This window comes from Serinus canaria, chromosome 6 (genome assembly GCF_022539315.1).
Source record: "Serinus canaria isolate serCan28SL12 chromosome 6, serCan2020, whole genome shotgun sequence".
Taxonomy (NCBI): Eukaryota; Metazoa; Chordata; class Aves; order Passeriformes; family Fringillidae; genus Serinus; species Serinus canaria.
The window spans coordinates 19,808,843-19,827,486 of NC_066320.1; the positions used below are offsets into that span (position 1 = coordinate 19,808,843).

At 35.5% G+C, this 18,644-nt stretch overlaps 1 protein-coding gene across 6 annotated transcripts in view; it reads left to right on the forward strand.

Moving 5' to 3' along the window:
- CPEB3 (cytoplasmic polyadenylation element binding protein 3) overlaps positions 1 to 18,644 on the forward strand; it is a 79,783-nt gene that overhangs the window by 33,782 nt on the left and 27,357 nt on the right. For all 6 annotated transcript variants that reach the window (XM_030240889.2, XM_050976007.1, XM_050976008.1 and 3 more), the window contains one exon: positions 5,271 to 5,327. In XM_030240889.2, coding sequence (XP_030096749.1) covers positions 5,271 to 5,327 — 57 coding nt within the window. The remainder of the gene's footprint in view (positions 1 to 5,270; positions 5,328 to 18,644) is intronic.

Here is an 18,644-nt window from a genome sequence, read left to right on the forward strand (position 1 = left end):
ACTCTGCTTATTTTTTAAAATCTTTTTTAATATTTTTTCCTCAGGACAGAATAAGGTCATTAAATGGTTCATATTTTTAAATTAAATAAGTGCCTTTTGCAATGATCCTGTAGTATGGTCATACTTCCTAATTTGCTGCTGGCAAACAGTGTGTCCTTGTTTTTGACCTGCTGAATCTGTTTGGTCAGGAATGGTGGGTTTTTTTGTTTGCTTTGTTTAGTTTAAGAAGTGGTTGTAGAGATACCAAATTTTCCTTCTCTTTATTTCCCTCTTTTCATTGTGCTAGTGAAGATTGGCCTCACAAAGACCTAAAGCTGTTGTGCTTTTTTTCCTTTCTCACTTTGCTACTGTTTTGACAGTTTTGTATATTTTAGTATAGATTACTAATGGTGAAGTCTGCTTTGATACTGTTTTATTTTTGTCCCCCCCAAACACATCAATGAAAAATGCCAATATTACTCTTTTGAATACAGTTCTAGAACTTTGTGTAGAATGAGCATATTGTACAAACACTTGTCTACCACTTATAAGTAATGCAAAATTTAACTTTGACTTCAAGTCTTGTTTTCAAAGTACTATTATCTTGAAAATATAGCTGTTTTCAAGCTAAAAATGTTGCACTACTTAAATATGTGCAAGACAGCTGTGTTTTATTGAAGAAATGTAATTTACTTATAAAGTCTGCATTTCACTGTAATGTATATGCTGTTTTATTTTATACTGTTTTGTTTTTCCTACTGATAGGATATATCTGCTTAGTCAGTGATAGGAAGAACTTGTATTACTGATATTCATAGCTGATAATTATACACTTCTCTTCACATTGCCACAATATGTTTTTGCACAGTTAAAGTATATACATGTGAACACAGTAATAGTTCTTCATATTTCCCTTCTGGCAAACAATAGTACTTTTGTTCTGCTCAGTATTTTAATTTTTTTAAAGATCTCTATGTGGGTGTTTAAATTATGGGTGTGAACAAATGGCAAATATACATTAAAAAAAAGAGGGGAGAAAATAAAGTCAATAAACTTCTTCAGAGAGCTACCTCTTATTTTTATTTTTTTTGTGTAGACCCATGCTTACAACATTCTTGGTGTTGAAATTGTCTTGGGCATGTCTGTTAATGTAGCATAGCTTCAAATATCTGTAGTTTGGGGGAAAAGGAGAGAGAATGGTTGAAGGTCTACTCAGGTAAAAACTGTTAAAATTCCTGTATGTGCACACGTGCTTCATGCTCTGTGGCCATTGTGAATCCTGGAGCACACACTCATGGCTGAGCTGGGGGTGTGGGGAGATGGGAGAGGCTGTGGGGAGTCGTGGGTTGTGCTGTTATCTGGGCTCTCAAATACATGGCAGTCAGATGAATAATCTTATTTCACATGCTTGGGGTAATATTCTGGTTTTTGCACTCTTCAGTCTAAACTTTACCCTACCCCACTTGCTACCTGTCTATTCAAATAAATATTGCTGGATTTTAGTGCCTTTTGTTGGCAGTAACTTGGAAATGATAGAAAAGATAAGAGTCATAAAGGAGGTATAATTACTAAAGAAATAGAGCAGACCTAGTCCTGTTGCCAGTTTCATTTGGCCTTGCCACAGAATTATATAGTCATAAATTGTAATTGATATCAACAGTGATCTTAAGAATTATGTGAGAGGAAGTTCTCATTCCCAGAAAGTTCAGGACAGGTCAAAAGCAGACCAACTTTGCTATTTTCTAACAAATCTTATGCCAAATACTAATTGCTGAATTGGTATAAGTGGTCAATCTAGTGCAAATCATGAGGTATAATAGGGCAAAAAGTTTTACTCCATATATAAGCAATGAACATTGTTTCTTGGAATGCTGATTGTGACATAAGTAAGGTTAGAATAGGTAACTGTAATCTTAAAAGCCCTTCACTATGTGAGTGTTCATATCCAGGTGCTGATTAGGGTTACACAGGTTCAAAATACCATAAAGCACTTAGGAAGAGAAAATGAATAAAAGAAGAAATGCAGTAGTGGTAAAACTGTCTGATGCTGATTTTTTACTATTTTTGGAACAGAATTATTTCTCAAAACTTATCATGTAACTCAAAATTATCTAGATAATTAAAAAAAGTTTATTTGCAAAAGAATCAAGAAAGATTCATATGGGGGAAGGGTATACTTCCTTAAGTTGTTAGAAAGATTTCAGAATTCATTCAAGATCAGTATGCACCTCTACAAAGAACAAGGTAAAGTTAAATTAATTTACTATCTCATTTCCAGTACAATGCAGAAGAGAGGATGCAGAGACTTGATGTGCTCTAAAAAGGAATTGGGCTCTCTGCCATGACAAAGTATGATATTGCACATGCAGCAGGGCACCCAGGCAGTCCAGCTAGAAAAGTCTTTCCAAATGTTGTTAGGAGAGATAATTTAGGAAATTTAACAATGTAAGATAAGCAACAGTGCAGCCTGGGCTATGCAAAAATCATCAAGGCTTAATTTATGCCCTGAAGTGTTTAAAGAGCAGGAAGTATACAGCTAGATTTTTTTCTTTCTTGGAAAAAAAGGAATTGAAAAGACATGGAAGAGTGATTATTGTTGTAGCCTAACTGCAGTACTCTAAGTGTATCTTATAAAAGCATGTAATTGAAAATATACTCAGTAAATAGTTATGAAACCAAGAGAGGCAGACTGAAAATGGCAGATGTACACTGAATACAAGTACTGGGGATGCTGTTACTGGAAGGGTTCCTATTAATGATTTCACTGAACTGCTGGAATCCATAACTTCTGTGCTCTTAACTTCCCTACGTTTCTGTTTAGTGTACTATTGAGAAGTGAGCCCTTTATCTAGAGATTTTGTTTTATAACTATAATTAGAAATATGTGCTTATAGGATTTTGTAAATGTTCAGGTAACGTACATGTGTTTTTCCTAAAATTGATTGTTTTCCAGTTTTCATTTATGTGTTTCATCTAAATAGGTCTTTGAAAGTACATATTATTAATTACATTTCACAGTTTACATTGCACCTTTAAATTAAAAAATTATCATTTCCTTTCTATGTTCTCTTGTTGTTCCTTAGAAAATTATGCAGTTTTGTAATCTACAGATGGTCTCTTTTTTCAATTGAATATAATTTGCTTCAAGCAACAAAATATTAAAACATTATAACCAATATGAAAGGCTGTATAATTGTTCATAATTAATTTGTTGTCTCATGATTGGTATATTGCCAGTCTCTTTTGAATGCTTTTAGTACAGGTGTGTTTTGAAAGGATTCCATTAATCTGTTTCTGTAGAGTTGCACAAGGGAGCTCTGAAGATGTACAGAATTATCCTGCATGCTGGCTTAGCTCAGTGGGAGAACATGTCCTTCTGCCTGTGCTGCTCTGTATTTTCTGCTCCTCTTAAAAGATAGCTGACAAGAACTGTTTAAAAATAGCAGGCCAAGGGCAGGTGACAAAATGTCACACAAGCAGCACCTGGTCCAGTGACAGCCTGGAGGGAGGAAAAAACCAAACCCAGATGTCACAGATAGGATTCTATTTCTGAAGCTGGTCGAACAGCAGAATTTCAGCTTTAGCAAAGGAAAAGAGAAGGAGCCATCCAAGCATTATGCATTCAAATTTTACTCTATTTTTTCATAGTTGGGATTTTTTTTCCCCTTCTATTCCAAGTATTAATTTTAAAGTACAAATTAGTACAGACACCTTTTCTCTTTACAAGTAATACCTGTAACCTCACACTCATTAATACACTGGTAAGGAAAAGGGGATTAATGTTCATCTGGAGATGTCTGAAGTATTTTAGCAAAGGTTATACTAAATGAAATAATAGCAGCTTTAAGGTTTCTGCAGTGCCAGATTAATGTGAAAATATGTATAGGAGAATTATGTCTGTAATTAAGAAATGTGAAGTGGTAATGAAGATCATCTCTTTAAGAAGCTTTGCTCTAGGAGTTGGAAAGTAAAAATGGAAATTCTGTTTACCTTGTTCCTCACTTCTTTCTGGAGGTGCTCTTTGCTTCATAGCCTTATTGTGGTGGCATTTTTTTCTAAAAGAAGGAGAAAACTTCAATGTGAAGAAAAGATTGATTTACTTTTCTTAACCTGCTTCTGACTTAGTTTCAGAAGTATATTGAAACTTCATGTTGCATCTGTTCAGAAAGAACATTCATTACAGCACAGCAGTTTCTGTGACTGGAAATAGAAAGTTTTAATTATCAATAGGAACTAAAAATGTTGGAGAGGATTTGCTTTAGTTCTGCTTTGCCAGAGTTTGTTAAAATTTGGGTTTGCAGAAGTACAGGAACATAACCATTATACTGGTTTTTCAGTGTGATGAGTGAATCTTGAGCACCCATGTTTGAGTGTCCACATAGTGAAGAAATGGAAAGTGACCTCTTCCTTAGCTCCCAAACGTAGAAACAGACTTAGAGACAGGAGAAGCCTTTGAAATGGAGTTGCATTATATACATGAAGTTACTTAGAATACTTAATTGAAATAAATTTTTATGTGACTATAATTATCTTTTTACATATTTTCCCAAGTAAGGACCAATGCAAATTACAGCTTGCAGATTTTCTTGGGTGGTTTAATTTAAAAGCGTCTTCAGGATGAGGTTTAATCCTTCAGCTCAGTTAAAAAGCATCCAAAATGAATCTGACAGCACTGCTGCTGTTTGCTCATTTTTTGCTCTAACAGTAAAAGTAGATTTCTCTGGACTGAGTCTCCTTTAGGTCAAGAACATCTATTTTTCAAAGTACATATGAATGCACTGCTTGAGAACAATATTCCTTCCAACCCAATGTCTTATCTCAAATGGTAGGTGATGGGAGATTCTTAGGGAAGAATGCAAAACCAGGGTAAGAACTCCTTCTCCAGCTGACTGGTAACTTGAAAGCTAATGGTGCTGCATGTAGTCTGAAAAATAATGATTTATTTTTACCAATTAAATGCAGTTTTGTAATACTGTACTCATTATTGGAAGCCAACTATAAATGATGTAACTGCAGCAAGGCTGAACTTGAGGCCTTGTTTTGAAAGGGTAAGCATAATGCATTAATGTAGGCATGTATTAAAATAATTGTTTAGTTGTTTATATTTTAAGTACATAATACTGAAGGTACTGTGGTGTTAAGTATTTTAAATGTGTATTCTTAGGAAGTTGTCAATATGTAGATGATTCAGCTACCCTGACTGTTCATTCCCTTTAGAAATTTTTCATAGTAATGAATTTAATTCAGTTTTGAAATAAAAACATTGAAAATAGCTTTTACTTACATTGCAGGGCGTATGGGAATAAACTTCCATCATCCAGGAACAGACAATATTATGGCTCTTAACAGTAAGTAGTTAATGTCTAGTGATTTATATTGCTGTGTAGAATATTATTTCTTCCATCTACTGTGTGTGTAGCTGCACAGTCAGACATAAATATGTGTAATGTTTACATAGAAGTTCATGTTCACTCTCTGAGAATGTTTTTCATAAGTCAGTCACCTGTGATTCTTTATATTAACTTTGTAATAGCTTTATGTGTTTCACTGCAAGCTTCATAATGCCTGCTAAGTAGAATATTACAGAACAGTCTCTCTTGTTCCCTCTTTTGTGGGTGTGTATGTGTGTTAAAGCTGTTAACTTTGATTTCTGATATCTCTCCAGACATTTCTTCCTGTTGGGATGAGCTGTTACAAGTTTTGCATACAATTACACGGACTGACGGCACTTGCCTTGTTGGTTTCCATTATGTAGATGGGAATTGGGAGAATGTTTAGACATCTAAATAATGAGGAAAACTGCACTTCACTGAGAGATTATTGCTCTTTTTTTCTGTCAGGAAATAAAAGTGAGATTAAAAGTCCAGTCATGAACATATGGACTCAAAAAACCTGGCAGAATGGATGTAGAAGACAGTTCCTGTGTGGGGAGGGTGGGGGACAGGGTGTCAGGCAGCACCAGCAGAATGCTGGACTGAACTGTGCAAATCAAAGCAGATATTTGTCAGTCTAATCCTGAGAAATGCTGACTGTTTTGAAATGTCCATTTTTGTTTACAGTGTCGTGTTAGACATTTTAGGATTACTTACAAACTTCTCTAAAATGTTTTGCCTTTGCACTGCCTATGTAAGTTAGACTGTGTATAGCTGAAAACTGCAGGGATTTTTTGTGTAGTACCAAGCAAAGAATAATTTATAGATTATTCTATAAATAATCTTCTATAAATTCTATAAAATCTTCTATCTATATAGAGATAGAAGAACCAAACTTTTTTAATAGATAAGATGTAAGGTGTTTAACATTTGGCTTTAAAGGTCAGCTTTTGAAAACTGTGACTTTGATTGTCCTCTTCTTAGTTTTACCACAATTAATGGTGAGGTGATATTTTGGGGAGTTTTTGTTGTCATAGTTAGCATATAAACCCCATTTCCTTATGGCACATGAAATTATGGGAAATCAAATAATTAACTAGGAGAAATGTTTTGTTTAGTTAAAGACTTTATTAAAAGAGGAAGCAGTTCATGCCTCTTTGTGTAAATAAGGTCTACACAGTACAGTTGGCAGGTGTTGTATTTGTTGTTCTACAGTGTCCATTTCAACAAGGTAACTGCAATAGAAATATATTTGTGAAGATGGGATACAATGACTGAATTTTGAGTTACCTTTAAAAATTGACAGTTATGATGAAATATATAGTAGCATTTCTTACAAAGTCTAATAGAGATTTTTGAAAGATGGGGATGAAAAACTGAAACAAAAAGTCATACTATTTTGGGATAACTTGCTTTTATCTTAAATGAATGTTGTGTTTTATTTTGATTTATTTTTGATGAAAATAACAAAAAAACCTTTTTTTCTGTCTAATTTCTTTGAACTTTTTACAACAATTATATACTCTAATAGTTTATTTTAAAAAATCATCTTTTGTAGCTATAGTCCTATTGCATGATGAACATATCAGCATAGCTGAGGGACCAAAACTATATATTTATGCATTTGCACTATTTAAAATATCATTGGTTTATTCAAATATTAAATGTTTAAAGACTTAAATAAAACTGGAATCATAAATATGCAATTTGTGCAAAATGAAATTAAGCACAAATGCCCAGTCTGAATAAGTTCCCATATATTTTTTCTCTTCTGCAACACTTTTCCCTTCCTTTCTCTACTAGGCAAGGCCAATCCATTTTTGGCCATCAATGAGAGCCCTTAGCTAGAATTATTGTACTTTGAAACCTGTTGAGTTTTGCTTTAAATCTTTGAAAAGCTGAGAATAAAAGCAAATACTCAAGTACACAAGCTTAAAAATTACTTTCTGTGATTGAAATCCTTTTTTGTATGTAGCTAAACTTGAAAAATTTAGAACTAGATAATTCCCATGTCATTCATTACCTTTTCTCTGTAGTGGGGTAATATACCAAGGAAAATTAGTTCAAGAAGAAACATCATTTTCTGTGCTGGAATGGCTGTGATTTGGGTTAAAAAATAAGTAAAATAAAAATTCCCAAAAGATACTTCATCACAGTATTTTTAAAATAATTTTGAGAACTTATGTAATGTCTTTAAATCATAATACTTGGCATATCTATGTTTAATTTCTGTGAAACCAAACAGTCTCTGCTGAGTCTGCAAATCCAACTTTCACATTCTATTTAAAGTCATTGCTTCATAAGCATTTTTCTCTTTTCCTGTGAAGACACAGTAATAATCTTAAGATTTATTACTCAGAGCCCAATTTTGCAGTGACAGTGTAGGCAATCTTTTGAAGGTGGAATACAACACGTGCTCGTGCCAACAGCAATGCAAAACCTCACATGCTGTAGGGAGAGGGGAAGTTTTTGGGGGATGTTTGTCTCTAGCTCCTCGTTCTTTGTGGCAGCACTTCCAACTGTATTTCAGCTGTTATTCCTGTTTGCTCATTGCAGCCTTTTGAAACTGGGGATTTTCCTGCCTGCCTGTCTTGAGCTGCTGTCTGTAGGTGTTGGAGGGCATTGTTTGCTTTGAGGGAAGAAGGTGCTGCTTACCTGGCAGCACAGGGGGAGCGTGCCACCACTTCTGGTCATTGTGCAAGGCTAAATCATCACCAGCTTAGAACACTGAGCTCTGAAATAATGAAATTCATGGGGGAAAAGAGATTACTTTTAAATGCATAATTATTATGAATCTCTTAGTGTCATTAGTGGCATTAGGCTTGTGTACATACAGAGTTTATACACATACATGTGTATAAACATGTTTGTATTATAAATGCTCTTGAAGTTCAGAATTAGGCTTCTGTTGAGGAATGCAATGTTCAAATATTCAGAGAGATCTGAGCATAATCCTAAAGAGCAGCTAAACAAAAGGAAGATGCAAATATTAGATTAGAAGCATTTTTGAAATGGTATACCTTTTGTCTGTACTAGATCTAAATGAAATTTCTCTAATTGAAATAGTGTTTTAAATCAATTAGTGACATAAGGGAATTTTTTAGTTCATACTGAGCTAAACAGTATAAGAATTTTTATAAACTTTCATCTACAGCACCTTGTTAAAATAATTGATATTCTAATTCTGATAATCTTAACTGTAATTTGTAGGGGAAATGTGGCATAAATTTAACTCAGAGGTGTTCTCAATCCTTTCTCTTGCTAATATCCAGTACCATTTGTAGCCATACATTTCTGCAGCCATTGCTTCTCTTGAATGTAACTAGGACTGAGTGATCAGCATGAATGCATAGTCACCTACATGGTAGGTGGTGAGCTGTCTTTAGAGCTTCTTGGGAACTCCAGAAAGCCTCAGTGACTTCAGTGGGAGAGAAGTGTGGCAGGTGAAAAAGGAAGATGGGAATAAATGAGGGTGTGTGATCTCCATAAAGAAGCACTGAAGTGTTGTGCTGGGATCCCTAACAATCTTCTGTAAAATAAATGTAGCCTAGAGGTAGTTAAATGAAACCCCTTTGTGAAATGCTGGAATTTTGTTTTTTGTAAAGGTCCTCTGCACAGTGACTTTGCAGTCCTGTTGGGCTACAAACGTTCCATCTGCTTCCACTGTTCATTCTTGTCTCATATAAAAATGTGTCATCTGTGAGGTCTGGTACTATTTGCTCTCCATCTGACTGTCTTTTCTTTTCATTAGTGCAATTTAGTTCTATTTATTCAGAGTAAAAAATTTGAAAGAGACATTAAGGAAAGTATTTGGGGCACTTTTTTAGATGTCTGTGTTGAGATTTTGGTTTTGTTTTATTAATCCCATTTATGTGGAGAAGTTGTCATGCCACGACAGGAAATTTAATGACAAGAAAACCATTTCATTTTTTATTTTCATGTTTCTGTTGTTTTTAAAATTGCCTTGTCTCTTTAAGAGCTATTGTACTTAGCTCTTCCTGATGTGCTGTTTTTAAACACATAGAGTGTTCAGATGTAAAAGTTGCTGAAGTAGCATTTTATATTTGAAAGTTTTGCCAATGCTACTGTTATACCTTGAAATAAACTGCTCCAAATTGAAAGCTTGTTGAATTACTTTTGTCTTGCAAGATCTTGGGTTGGCAGTTTAACAGCTAATAAAAGCTTTCTTTTTGTAGTGATAATCTGGGCAAAGGTGTGACTAAATTCCAAGAGGCATCAATCTCATCTAATAGTTTAGTTCTTGCCTGTAGGAATTTGCTGAGCTCTTTAGGCCAGTTGCCAGGTTGGGTTACTAATGTGTCACCATCTTAATGGCATATATAGAATAACAGAGAGGAATAAAAAACACTGAGAAAACTTACAAGGTTTGCAAAACTAGACCTGATTTAGTTGTGAAAAGATCTGAGTGAAGACAAGTGGAGGGAAAAAAAATGCCTGATGTGAAATGTGAGATAGCAAAGGCAGTGGGGTTCAGAGGACTCCCAGAGTGTGGGAGCTGTCTCTTTGCACTTCACCTTGTTAGGTTTTTCAGAACCAGCTGTACAAGCAGTTAGTATTGATGCTGCCTTGGAGGCTGTGAGGTGGGCTTGCTGATATCTCCAAGTCCCTTCTATACCTATTTAAATTTTAAAAAGGGTGAAGGGGGAAGCAAGGGAGCAATAGTAAGAACATGCTTTTTCTTCTTTCTTCCTTTCAGTTTTTTATATTGGCATCTGCACTTCCAGAGATCCAGTCTGGTTACTGAAGGCAGTATCTCTTATCAGTGCCTGCTCAAGGCTTTTTCTAGCAGAGGAAGAGTCTTAAGTTGTCTTCCTTTTAATCCAGCTTGGTAGCTCTTTAATGCCTTCTTGTTTGTTTGTTTGTTTTCCCCACCACTTTTCCTGCCTCACCACCTCACCAATGTGCTTTCCTTTCATCTTTGTGATCCTCTCTATTGTGGGTTAGTGCCATCTGTTTCCTCTGAATTTTAAGATTTGCCAGGCTACTCCCAGAGCATTATATATGATGCTAGAGGAGATGAAGCAGCCTGGCTGTTAAAAATGTGAGTTTTATTGGTAACAGATTTTTTAAACTAAAATTAAAAGAGGAAAACAGATAAACCTTCCCTCTTGCACAGTTGCTTGTATGCCTCAGGAAAGGACACCTAAGCTGGTTTTGGATGTTGAATGCAGTTCATGTGTTTGAGGCCCAGTGTGTGGGACTTAGCTGCATACAGCTTAACTGTAGATTGTGTTTTTCTGGTGATGGGATTCAGTTGTATATGCATGTGAGCATATGTTAAAGGGGAGGTTGCTGCAACATTTGCATTGTTAATATTGGAAAAATATCAACCACAAGGGACTGTTGAGGTTCATATAACCAAAATATTGTAGTGCCCATCTGCACATCCAGCCCATCTATAAGTGGAAGTTGAGAAACACCTTTTGAACCACTTGTAGATGAGAGTCCATCTTTGCAATTCTTCTGGACGATACCTCTGTGGCAGAAAAACACATTGCATAATTATACTTGATTCTGTCACCTTCCCTCAGTTCATGAATGTATTTCCCTGGTATTTTAAATCACTTGTAAACTTCCAGATCTTAAGAACTTCAGAGACCCTCTGTTCAAAAGCAAAAGCTTGATATATTTTCCTTTCTGATGTTAGAAAATCATTGCATAACTCATAATGTCCTAAAGCAAGTATTGTTCTGAACTGCTGACTGCTTCAAGAATACAAATGAGCGTTCCAAGCTAGAAATAAGATTCTGGTACCTTATAAATCAAGGAGGTTCCCCGTCTTGTCAAATAAACTTTCCTTTAGCCAGTATAGCTCCAAAATTTCTAGTCTGAAAATACTGACCTTTTTTTTTTCATAGAGGTAATGCTATTTTATGTCAATTTACCATGTGTCTTTAAGATTTCTCTGAAGTGCATCTTTGATATTGTGGCCACATAACTGCATGAACAAGATAAATACCAGAAGTGAAGAAATGATGTTCTTAAAAATCCCAAAATACTTTCTATTAAGTCTTCCATAAAAATGATAATACAAATAGATGTTGTTGCCTATTTCTAAATTTGAAATTACATGATCAAATTAATTTTAAGTTATGACATGGAGAGCATGTAGATCTAGTCCTTTTGAGTTAATATTTTATGGATTCACAAATGGATTGTTTCCTAGGACTGCTAATTATTTGAGACAAATACAAGGTGCAGTTTCATTCCCACATTATAATAAAACAGTCAAAAATCCCAGAAAAGTTCTTTTTCATCAGTTTCATGTAGCCTTGAGTTGCAGTTAAAATTTGAGTGAGTTTTGATTTACTACAACAATGGGCAATCTTAGCTGCAGGCTTTGGGGAATTCCAAAGCATTAACACTGAGTTTCCTTGATTGCATTTCAAGATTTGAGGTTTGGGGAGTTGGTTCTGCTAGTTTGGTAAAAGCTTACAGTTCTGTCCTTCATGATAGAGTTTCATGTTCATAAAAATACAAAGATGGCTTCTGGGATGAGGGGAGTTAATGGTTTCAGGAGAGTTATCAGCGGGTGAAAAAGAATCTGTTGTTCCTTTGCATTTGAGGCCATGCAATTTGGGACACAGCAGTTATGTAACTCTGTACCTGACGGTTGCAGAACCTTGCTAAGGATGGACAAACACCAACGCAGGGATGATCCTGCTGCGAGCTGCACAATCCATCAGTGCACTTTTTACAGGGGAAAATCTGCTCATCCCCTCCCAAAACACCTGGGTTTGCCTTAATATGTAATGATCTAGGAGGTACCTAGGAAAGAATAATTTGTGTGAATTTAGAAACATTTCAGGAGATGGTTTTCTGTGCAAAAGGACATTTATATGTGGCACTGAAACCAGTACATAGGGAGCAGATGCATTAGTGGGGGTACAGTTTAAGGAGCTCCCAGTTGCTTTTTGTCTTCTGTTGGAGTTGCCAAAAAGAGAAAATAACTTCATGTACATAGCTATGGTAATGTCATTGTTTGTAATAGTGCAGTAATCTTATTTCTAGTAAATGTCTTCATTCAGGAATAATTTCTAAATTGTTTACTTTCAAAGTATTTACTCAGACTGGAGGCATTATGAAATTTACCTGATGAACTATTCCTGCTATTTAATATGTTGTGCTGTGAATTTTGACATGGGCAAGATAGGTATTTTTTATTTAATTTGTTTCAAATGATGCATTCAAACTTCACAGCCTGAGAAAGCAACATAATAAAGTGTGATCTGACATTCTGAAGTTGTCACACTGAATAACTCAGCTTCTTGGAAAAAATTAACATTTTAATATAAATACTAGTTACAACTGAGATAATTTTCTAATTGTGTGTATATGTATACAAAATACAAACAACAATGGTGAAACTTCACCTTCTTTAAGTATTTAAATGTGATGCAGTGTTTTTAAATCAGTAAAAGCTGACTTGCTTTTCTTCCTGTTTAAGTGAATTGCACTATTTTGCCCCTGGAATTTACAGGCAAATATACCTTTAGTGAGTTTAAGTAACTTTTATGGACTTAAAGACTGTGTGTGAATGCAAATATAGGATAAAAGTATTATTCTGCAGTGCAGTATTGTATATAAGTGTTATAATACATGAGTAGCAGTAGGGCATTCTAAAATTTACAGAAGCCTGTGGTAGATTTCTGCCGCCATATGCTTGATCAGAGCCTAAAAGTTTACATTAAGCATATAAAGCTTTCTTCAGTAGAAGTTTTCTTTCTACTGAAGTTTTCTTCAGTAGAAACATAAGAGTCTCTTTCATCCCATGCTGAAATAATGCTTCTCTATTTAATTTTTGGATTGGTAACATTCTGAGAAACCTCTTTCAGATAAATTGCTCTCAGAATGTGTCCATAACTATACCTTGAAACATGCTTTTTTTGGGAATGTGGGCATTCATCAAGACAACGAGTTGCTACAAGAGATCTGACAATGATTCTTTGCCATCATAATAACTAATAAAATAGGGCAATACCTAGAAATCAGGAGGACTAATTCTATTCTTGCTGGAAAGCCAGCTCTGGTGTTATTTCTCAGTATTGCCTGCTATGCAAGAAGCAGAGTCTCTCTCAGAGCTTACCAACCGCCTCAGTGTGGCTGAGTAGCTGTTTTCCCAAACAGCCGCTGTCTTGCTAAATATGTTAAATATATATTGTATATGTTAAATATAAATTGCAAAGCAATTCATCATAGCCCTTGAAATTTTTTAATCCCCCCAATGACAACTACTCATGTAGTTGCTTTTTTGTGACCTCATTGATAGTGGAAGAAAAAAGGTGTAGGGGCATGGTGGTTCTTCAGGGCAGGAAAAAGAAGCTGCTTGGGTAGAAGAGAGGTTCCTGTGCTGAAGGAGGGCAAGCCTTGCTCTGGGTAGCCCCAGGACCCCTAGGTCAAAAGACAAGTAGCCAGGGAATGCTGAGGGGTCTGGTGGGACACCTGGGTGTGCAGGGCAGGACTGCAGGGCACTGTGTCAGAAATAAGAGATGGGGTTGGGAAGGAACAGGAACACTGAGAGTGTTACCATGAGGAGAGAAGGAAACAAAACAAAGCTCTGTTGCCTCTTACCTAAGCTCGCTTCTGTTGAAAAACCTGCTTGATCCCCAGCCTTCCACATTTGATTACCTTGGGAGGATAGATGGCTTTTGTGATCCATCAGAGATCCTGTGCAGAAGACATGTGTTTTCCAGATTATTTTCTGTTTTTCTAAAACTTCGGATCAAAAGTACTGTTTCTTGCATTTGCCACTACATCACAAAATTCAGTTCTAAAGTTGTCCAACATTGTGGATTCGCCATTGATGCATGTCTCATTGAAATGCTGTGTTAATTCTGGTAGTTATGAGGGCATTATGTCAATCTACTTTTATTCATCTGAAGGTACTGGCTATTGAGTTCATATTGTTTTAGTAGGATTTTAGTATTTACATATGGTTAATTATTTAAATTGAAACATAATTGGAAAATATGTTCTCCACAACTATTTAATAAAATGCAAACCTGGTTCTTTTAATTAGGATTACTGTTGATGATGTTTATTGCCACTTAAAACCATAGTCCTAAATCCTTATTTTATAATACTGTCCTATATGCCTGATTTTTTTAATACCTTTGCCCTTTGCTATGTAGAAACCTTGCACAGCAGGTATGTTCTTTTCTTTTTTTTTTTTTTCTTTCTTCCCTGGCTGTATTATCTTCAACTTTTTTTCCTGTCTTGGATTGTTTGAATTTCATCCTGCACTTTTAAATGTCTTTTCCTTCTTTATGGTGGGAGGGGGAAAAGAGAAGAGGTAGAAGCTACATTTTCATTGCTTTTGGAGCTAAATCTAACGACAGCTGTACCGACAATTTTCTTCTGTGTTTACATGCAGCCAGGAGCTATGGGCGGAGAAGAGGTAAAAGTATTTACTAAATGTTTTGTTTGCTGAATAGTGGGAGAAATAAATATTTAGTTTTCTTGTGGTAAGATGATGTTACCAATTTTAACATTATTTAGTTGATCAATTGCTTTGTATAAATCAATCTCATATTCTTCCCTTGCCAAACAGCTCCCTTCTAACAGCATCTTAAAGCAGTGATGATCCTGAGTTGATAACTTCAAGTGTTGCTATTACTAGAGAACTGGAAGTGGCTGAATGTAAAGATTCTCATGACGTGTATTTGTGACTTGAAATGCACAGTGTTCCAAAAAAAATCGGTTTTGGGTGTATGTTTGGTGTTGTTTGTTTTGTAGAAGTCCAGTGTTTAACTGTTGCATTGAACCTGACTTTTTTTCTTACATGAAACAGCTTTCGCTGAATATTAGACTTCATTACATTGAATTGCCTCAGATAGAACATGTATGAATACCAATGCTAGTAACTCCTCAGCAATGAATATTGATCATCATTTTAAAAAGATATAGTATTTGAGCACATTTTAACAGTATTTCATCATAGACAACCCTTAAAACATAAAAGCAAACTGAAAATATTTTATAAGTGTACAGTGCTGCGTATCAGTTTATTCTGAGAGATGAGGGAACAAGGACAATAGCAACAGCTATTGTCCAACAGCTGTACTGAGCAAGCCACTAATGCAGCTTACATTTATGGCTTGTGCTGTAGCTTACACAGACTGGTTGTTATTGAGAAATTACTTTTAGGCAATGCCATCTGCATGGGGTACTTTAGCATTAAACTTAATTTTATCTTCCTTTCCATGAAGTTCTCTGCCAGCTATGCAGGTGACATTGCCCCTTTTCCCAAATGTAGAATTTGCATCACATTTGTGAAGAACCTTAGAGACAGATGTATCCATCACACAAACCAATAGTGCCTAAGGGCTTGTAATTTGCATGGGTTGAGGTGGGAGGCTGTACAGGCCACACTAACACAGTTTGTAATACAGAATTTGCTCTGATTCTGTTCAAAGCTGGCACATTTTAGTGTTCTTTTGATAACTAAATCTGAAACAAAAGATTCAGATTTTCCTCACAAACTTACTCTCTGTGCACATGAACACTGTTTAATTTTATTTTAAGATTGTGGCAGGTGTTTCCAGATTGATCAAATGGCACCAAAATAGGAAAGCAGGTAGGAATCAGTAGGATACTATGAATTACTGGCAACTCCTGTTTACTTGTAGAAGCAAAATACAATAATGCAGAAGTAATTGGGATTAATGTAATTTAGGCTGTTTTATACAAATATTAGTGAAGACAAAACAGGGCAAACAAGTTCTGAATGTGCTGGCTTTTCAGATTTTTTTTCTCACTACCAAGAAGCTTGTTTCATGCCACAAGACTTGTTTCCTGTGTGAAATGCAGGCTTTTCCATGCTAACAAGTAGATTTGTGTGTGTCTTGTCATTAATGTTAGGGATTTCGACTTGCCTCATTCATATTAAAGTCTCTGATGTTCATGCTTTTTCATTACCTTGACTTTTATAATGTTGGTTTTCAGCTTCCTTTACCTTAAGCATGAAATTCTACAACAGTCTGTTAAAATAATGTGTTGGTTATCAAATATTCTCATATATCCCTCTCTATTATTGCTTTTAACATTTGCATTAGGATAGTATGCAGAGTAACCACAGGCAAGTCTGTGCAAGGACTTATTTTATGTTTGTTATACTTGGATATTTTAATTAGTGTTTGATTCTGTCATTGTGACTAAGCACCTGCATTGAGAAGAACTTTAGTCAGATGTGTCTTGAGGCTTGCCATAAACTCTCAGTTCCCTACTTGATTCTCTCTTTCCTTTGAGAAAAGAGATGAGCATTTCTTTGTAGGTGTCATGCTTTGAGCTGTTGAGTCATGTTCTTGGTACCTTGTTTTTTAACTTTTACAACCAGTTTCTCAGGTACAGATGTAAGCACCACTGTGGGAAATCAGCCCAAACTATTTTGCTACACTGACAACTCAGAGATGCCCAGGGAAGGGGTACAGGAGTATGTTACCAAAAAAGTGCATTTAGTGATGCTTTCCCATACTGTTCTCCCAGAAATTTGCCCAGGGGGTCTCTTGAGGTGGTGTTTAAATATTTATTGCCTTAGATTGCATTTTTCTCCTGTTCTTACTCATTCCCTTTTCTAAGCCTACATAAATTTTTAAACATCCCAAAAAGTCTGTAGCAGGGGTTTCCAAAGTTTGCCTTGCTTTCAGCTTTGGCATGTACTGATTGTGTTCAATGCAGTTCATTTTTCCCTTACTGGAGAAGACCATGAACAGTCATTCCCTATTCCCTTGTCTGTATGCTTTCCATTATTTTAAATGTATTCTTCTTACACTTAGCTCTACACTTGACTTGGCTATAAACTTTTAGACCATCATTTGCATTTATTGAAGGTGAGTGCGGTGCCTGTAGACTGCCAAGTGTCTGGCATGGTGCTTAGAGGTGATACCTTGCTTTCTAAGTTGCTGTGAATTATTACTATTGCCTTCAGAAGTCAGTCTCATCTGCAGATCTGTATGTTAGTTGAACACCTAGTTATTAATTTGATATGCCATCTTCCCCTAATGGCTCATGTTTGTTGTTTGTTTACTTCTTTTACAAGAAGGTAGGTTCATAGGCAAGAATGAAAAGATGTTTTATCTCTCCAGTAATGTCAATCTCTGAGATATTTTCAGATTTCCAGCTTTTCAATGAGTGTTCTGATTTGATATTTTTACACAGTTGTAGTATTCTTCATTATTGTTTCTCTCATGCAAATGTTCTCTTTTATGTTGAAATGCATATGCTTATACATGGGCGTGACATGTTTGTCCATAATGGAATATTCATCAAAAGTCTTTTGTGTTTTATGCTCTGACCATTTCTGACAAGTCTTTGAAAGGTAGCAGCTCTACATCCTTCTCTGATTGTGGCATTTACCCTATTTTTTATGTTGATGTGTAAATGCACAGTAGGATTTTTACTTCAGTGGATTTTTGTGTCTGTAATCTCTTTCATTGTTTAAAATTCACTATTATATTATTTTTAATCAACACTTTTCTGGTGCCTGATGTTTGTAATTCAAAAATCGGGCTGGTGTTGTGTGTCAGTGACTTGCCTGACTTTGTTAGCTCATTTTCCCTACACAGGATTACTGCTTCTTTTTTCAATCTGTCCTTTGCTACTGGAGACAATTACTGATATTTTCAGTGTATATGTTTTTCTGACTGCTGTCCCTCTGTCTTGATTTTTCTCCTTGCCCCTGTTTTTATTTCCTTCACTTTCTGTGCTGTTCAGACCAGTATGATATTAAACTGTAGGTCTTGCTATGTCAAATTCATATGATTTATTACCTTTGAATTTAATTATGTGCACTTACAAAAGTATAAATACATTTATATTTGTAATCAACCCTCCTATAAACTGTTAGTATCAATTAGTTATAATTCCATCCCTGGGAGAAATTCTCCATGCTATGAGGGGACAAGTAGCCTTTTCAGAGTTGGTGTGGTTCTTATTTATACATCTCTCTATATTGCAGGATGTATTTTTCAACTCAGGAATAGGGAATTGTTAAATTCCAAAGATGGCAAGTGTTGCTTATATGCAATCTTTGAATATTTTTTTATCTTCCTTGTTAATAAATCTGTTCTTAAGATAATGTATGTATACTTTGTTAGTAATAGAAACAAGTTGCTGTTGCATCAGGTGGTTACAAATAAATTCTTTACGTTTCATTAACAAAGTGAGTAGCAGCCATTTATGTTGATTTTGCCTGTTCATTACTGAAAGGATATTTTAACTCAGTAACAAACAGGCTGACAGGCTGTTTTAGCTAACAATGTTTTCCTTCAAGCG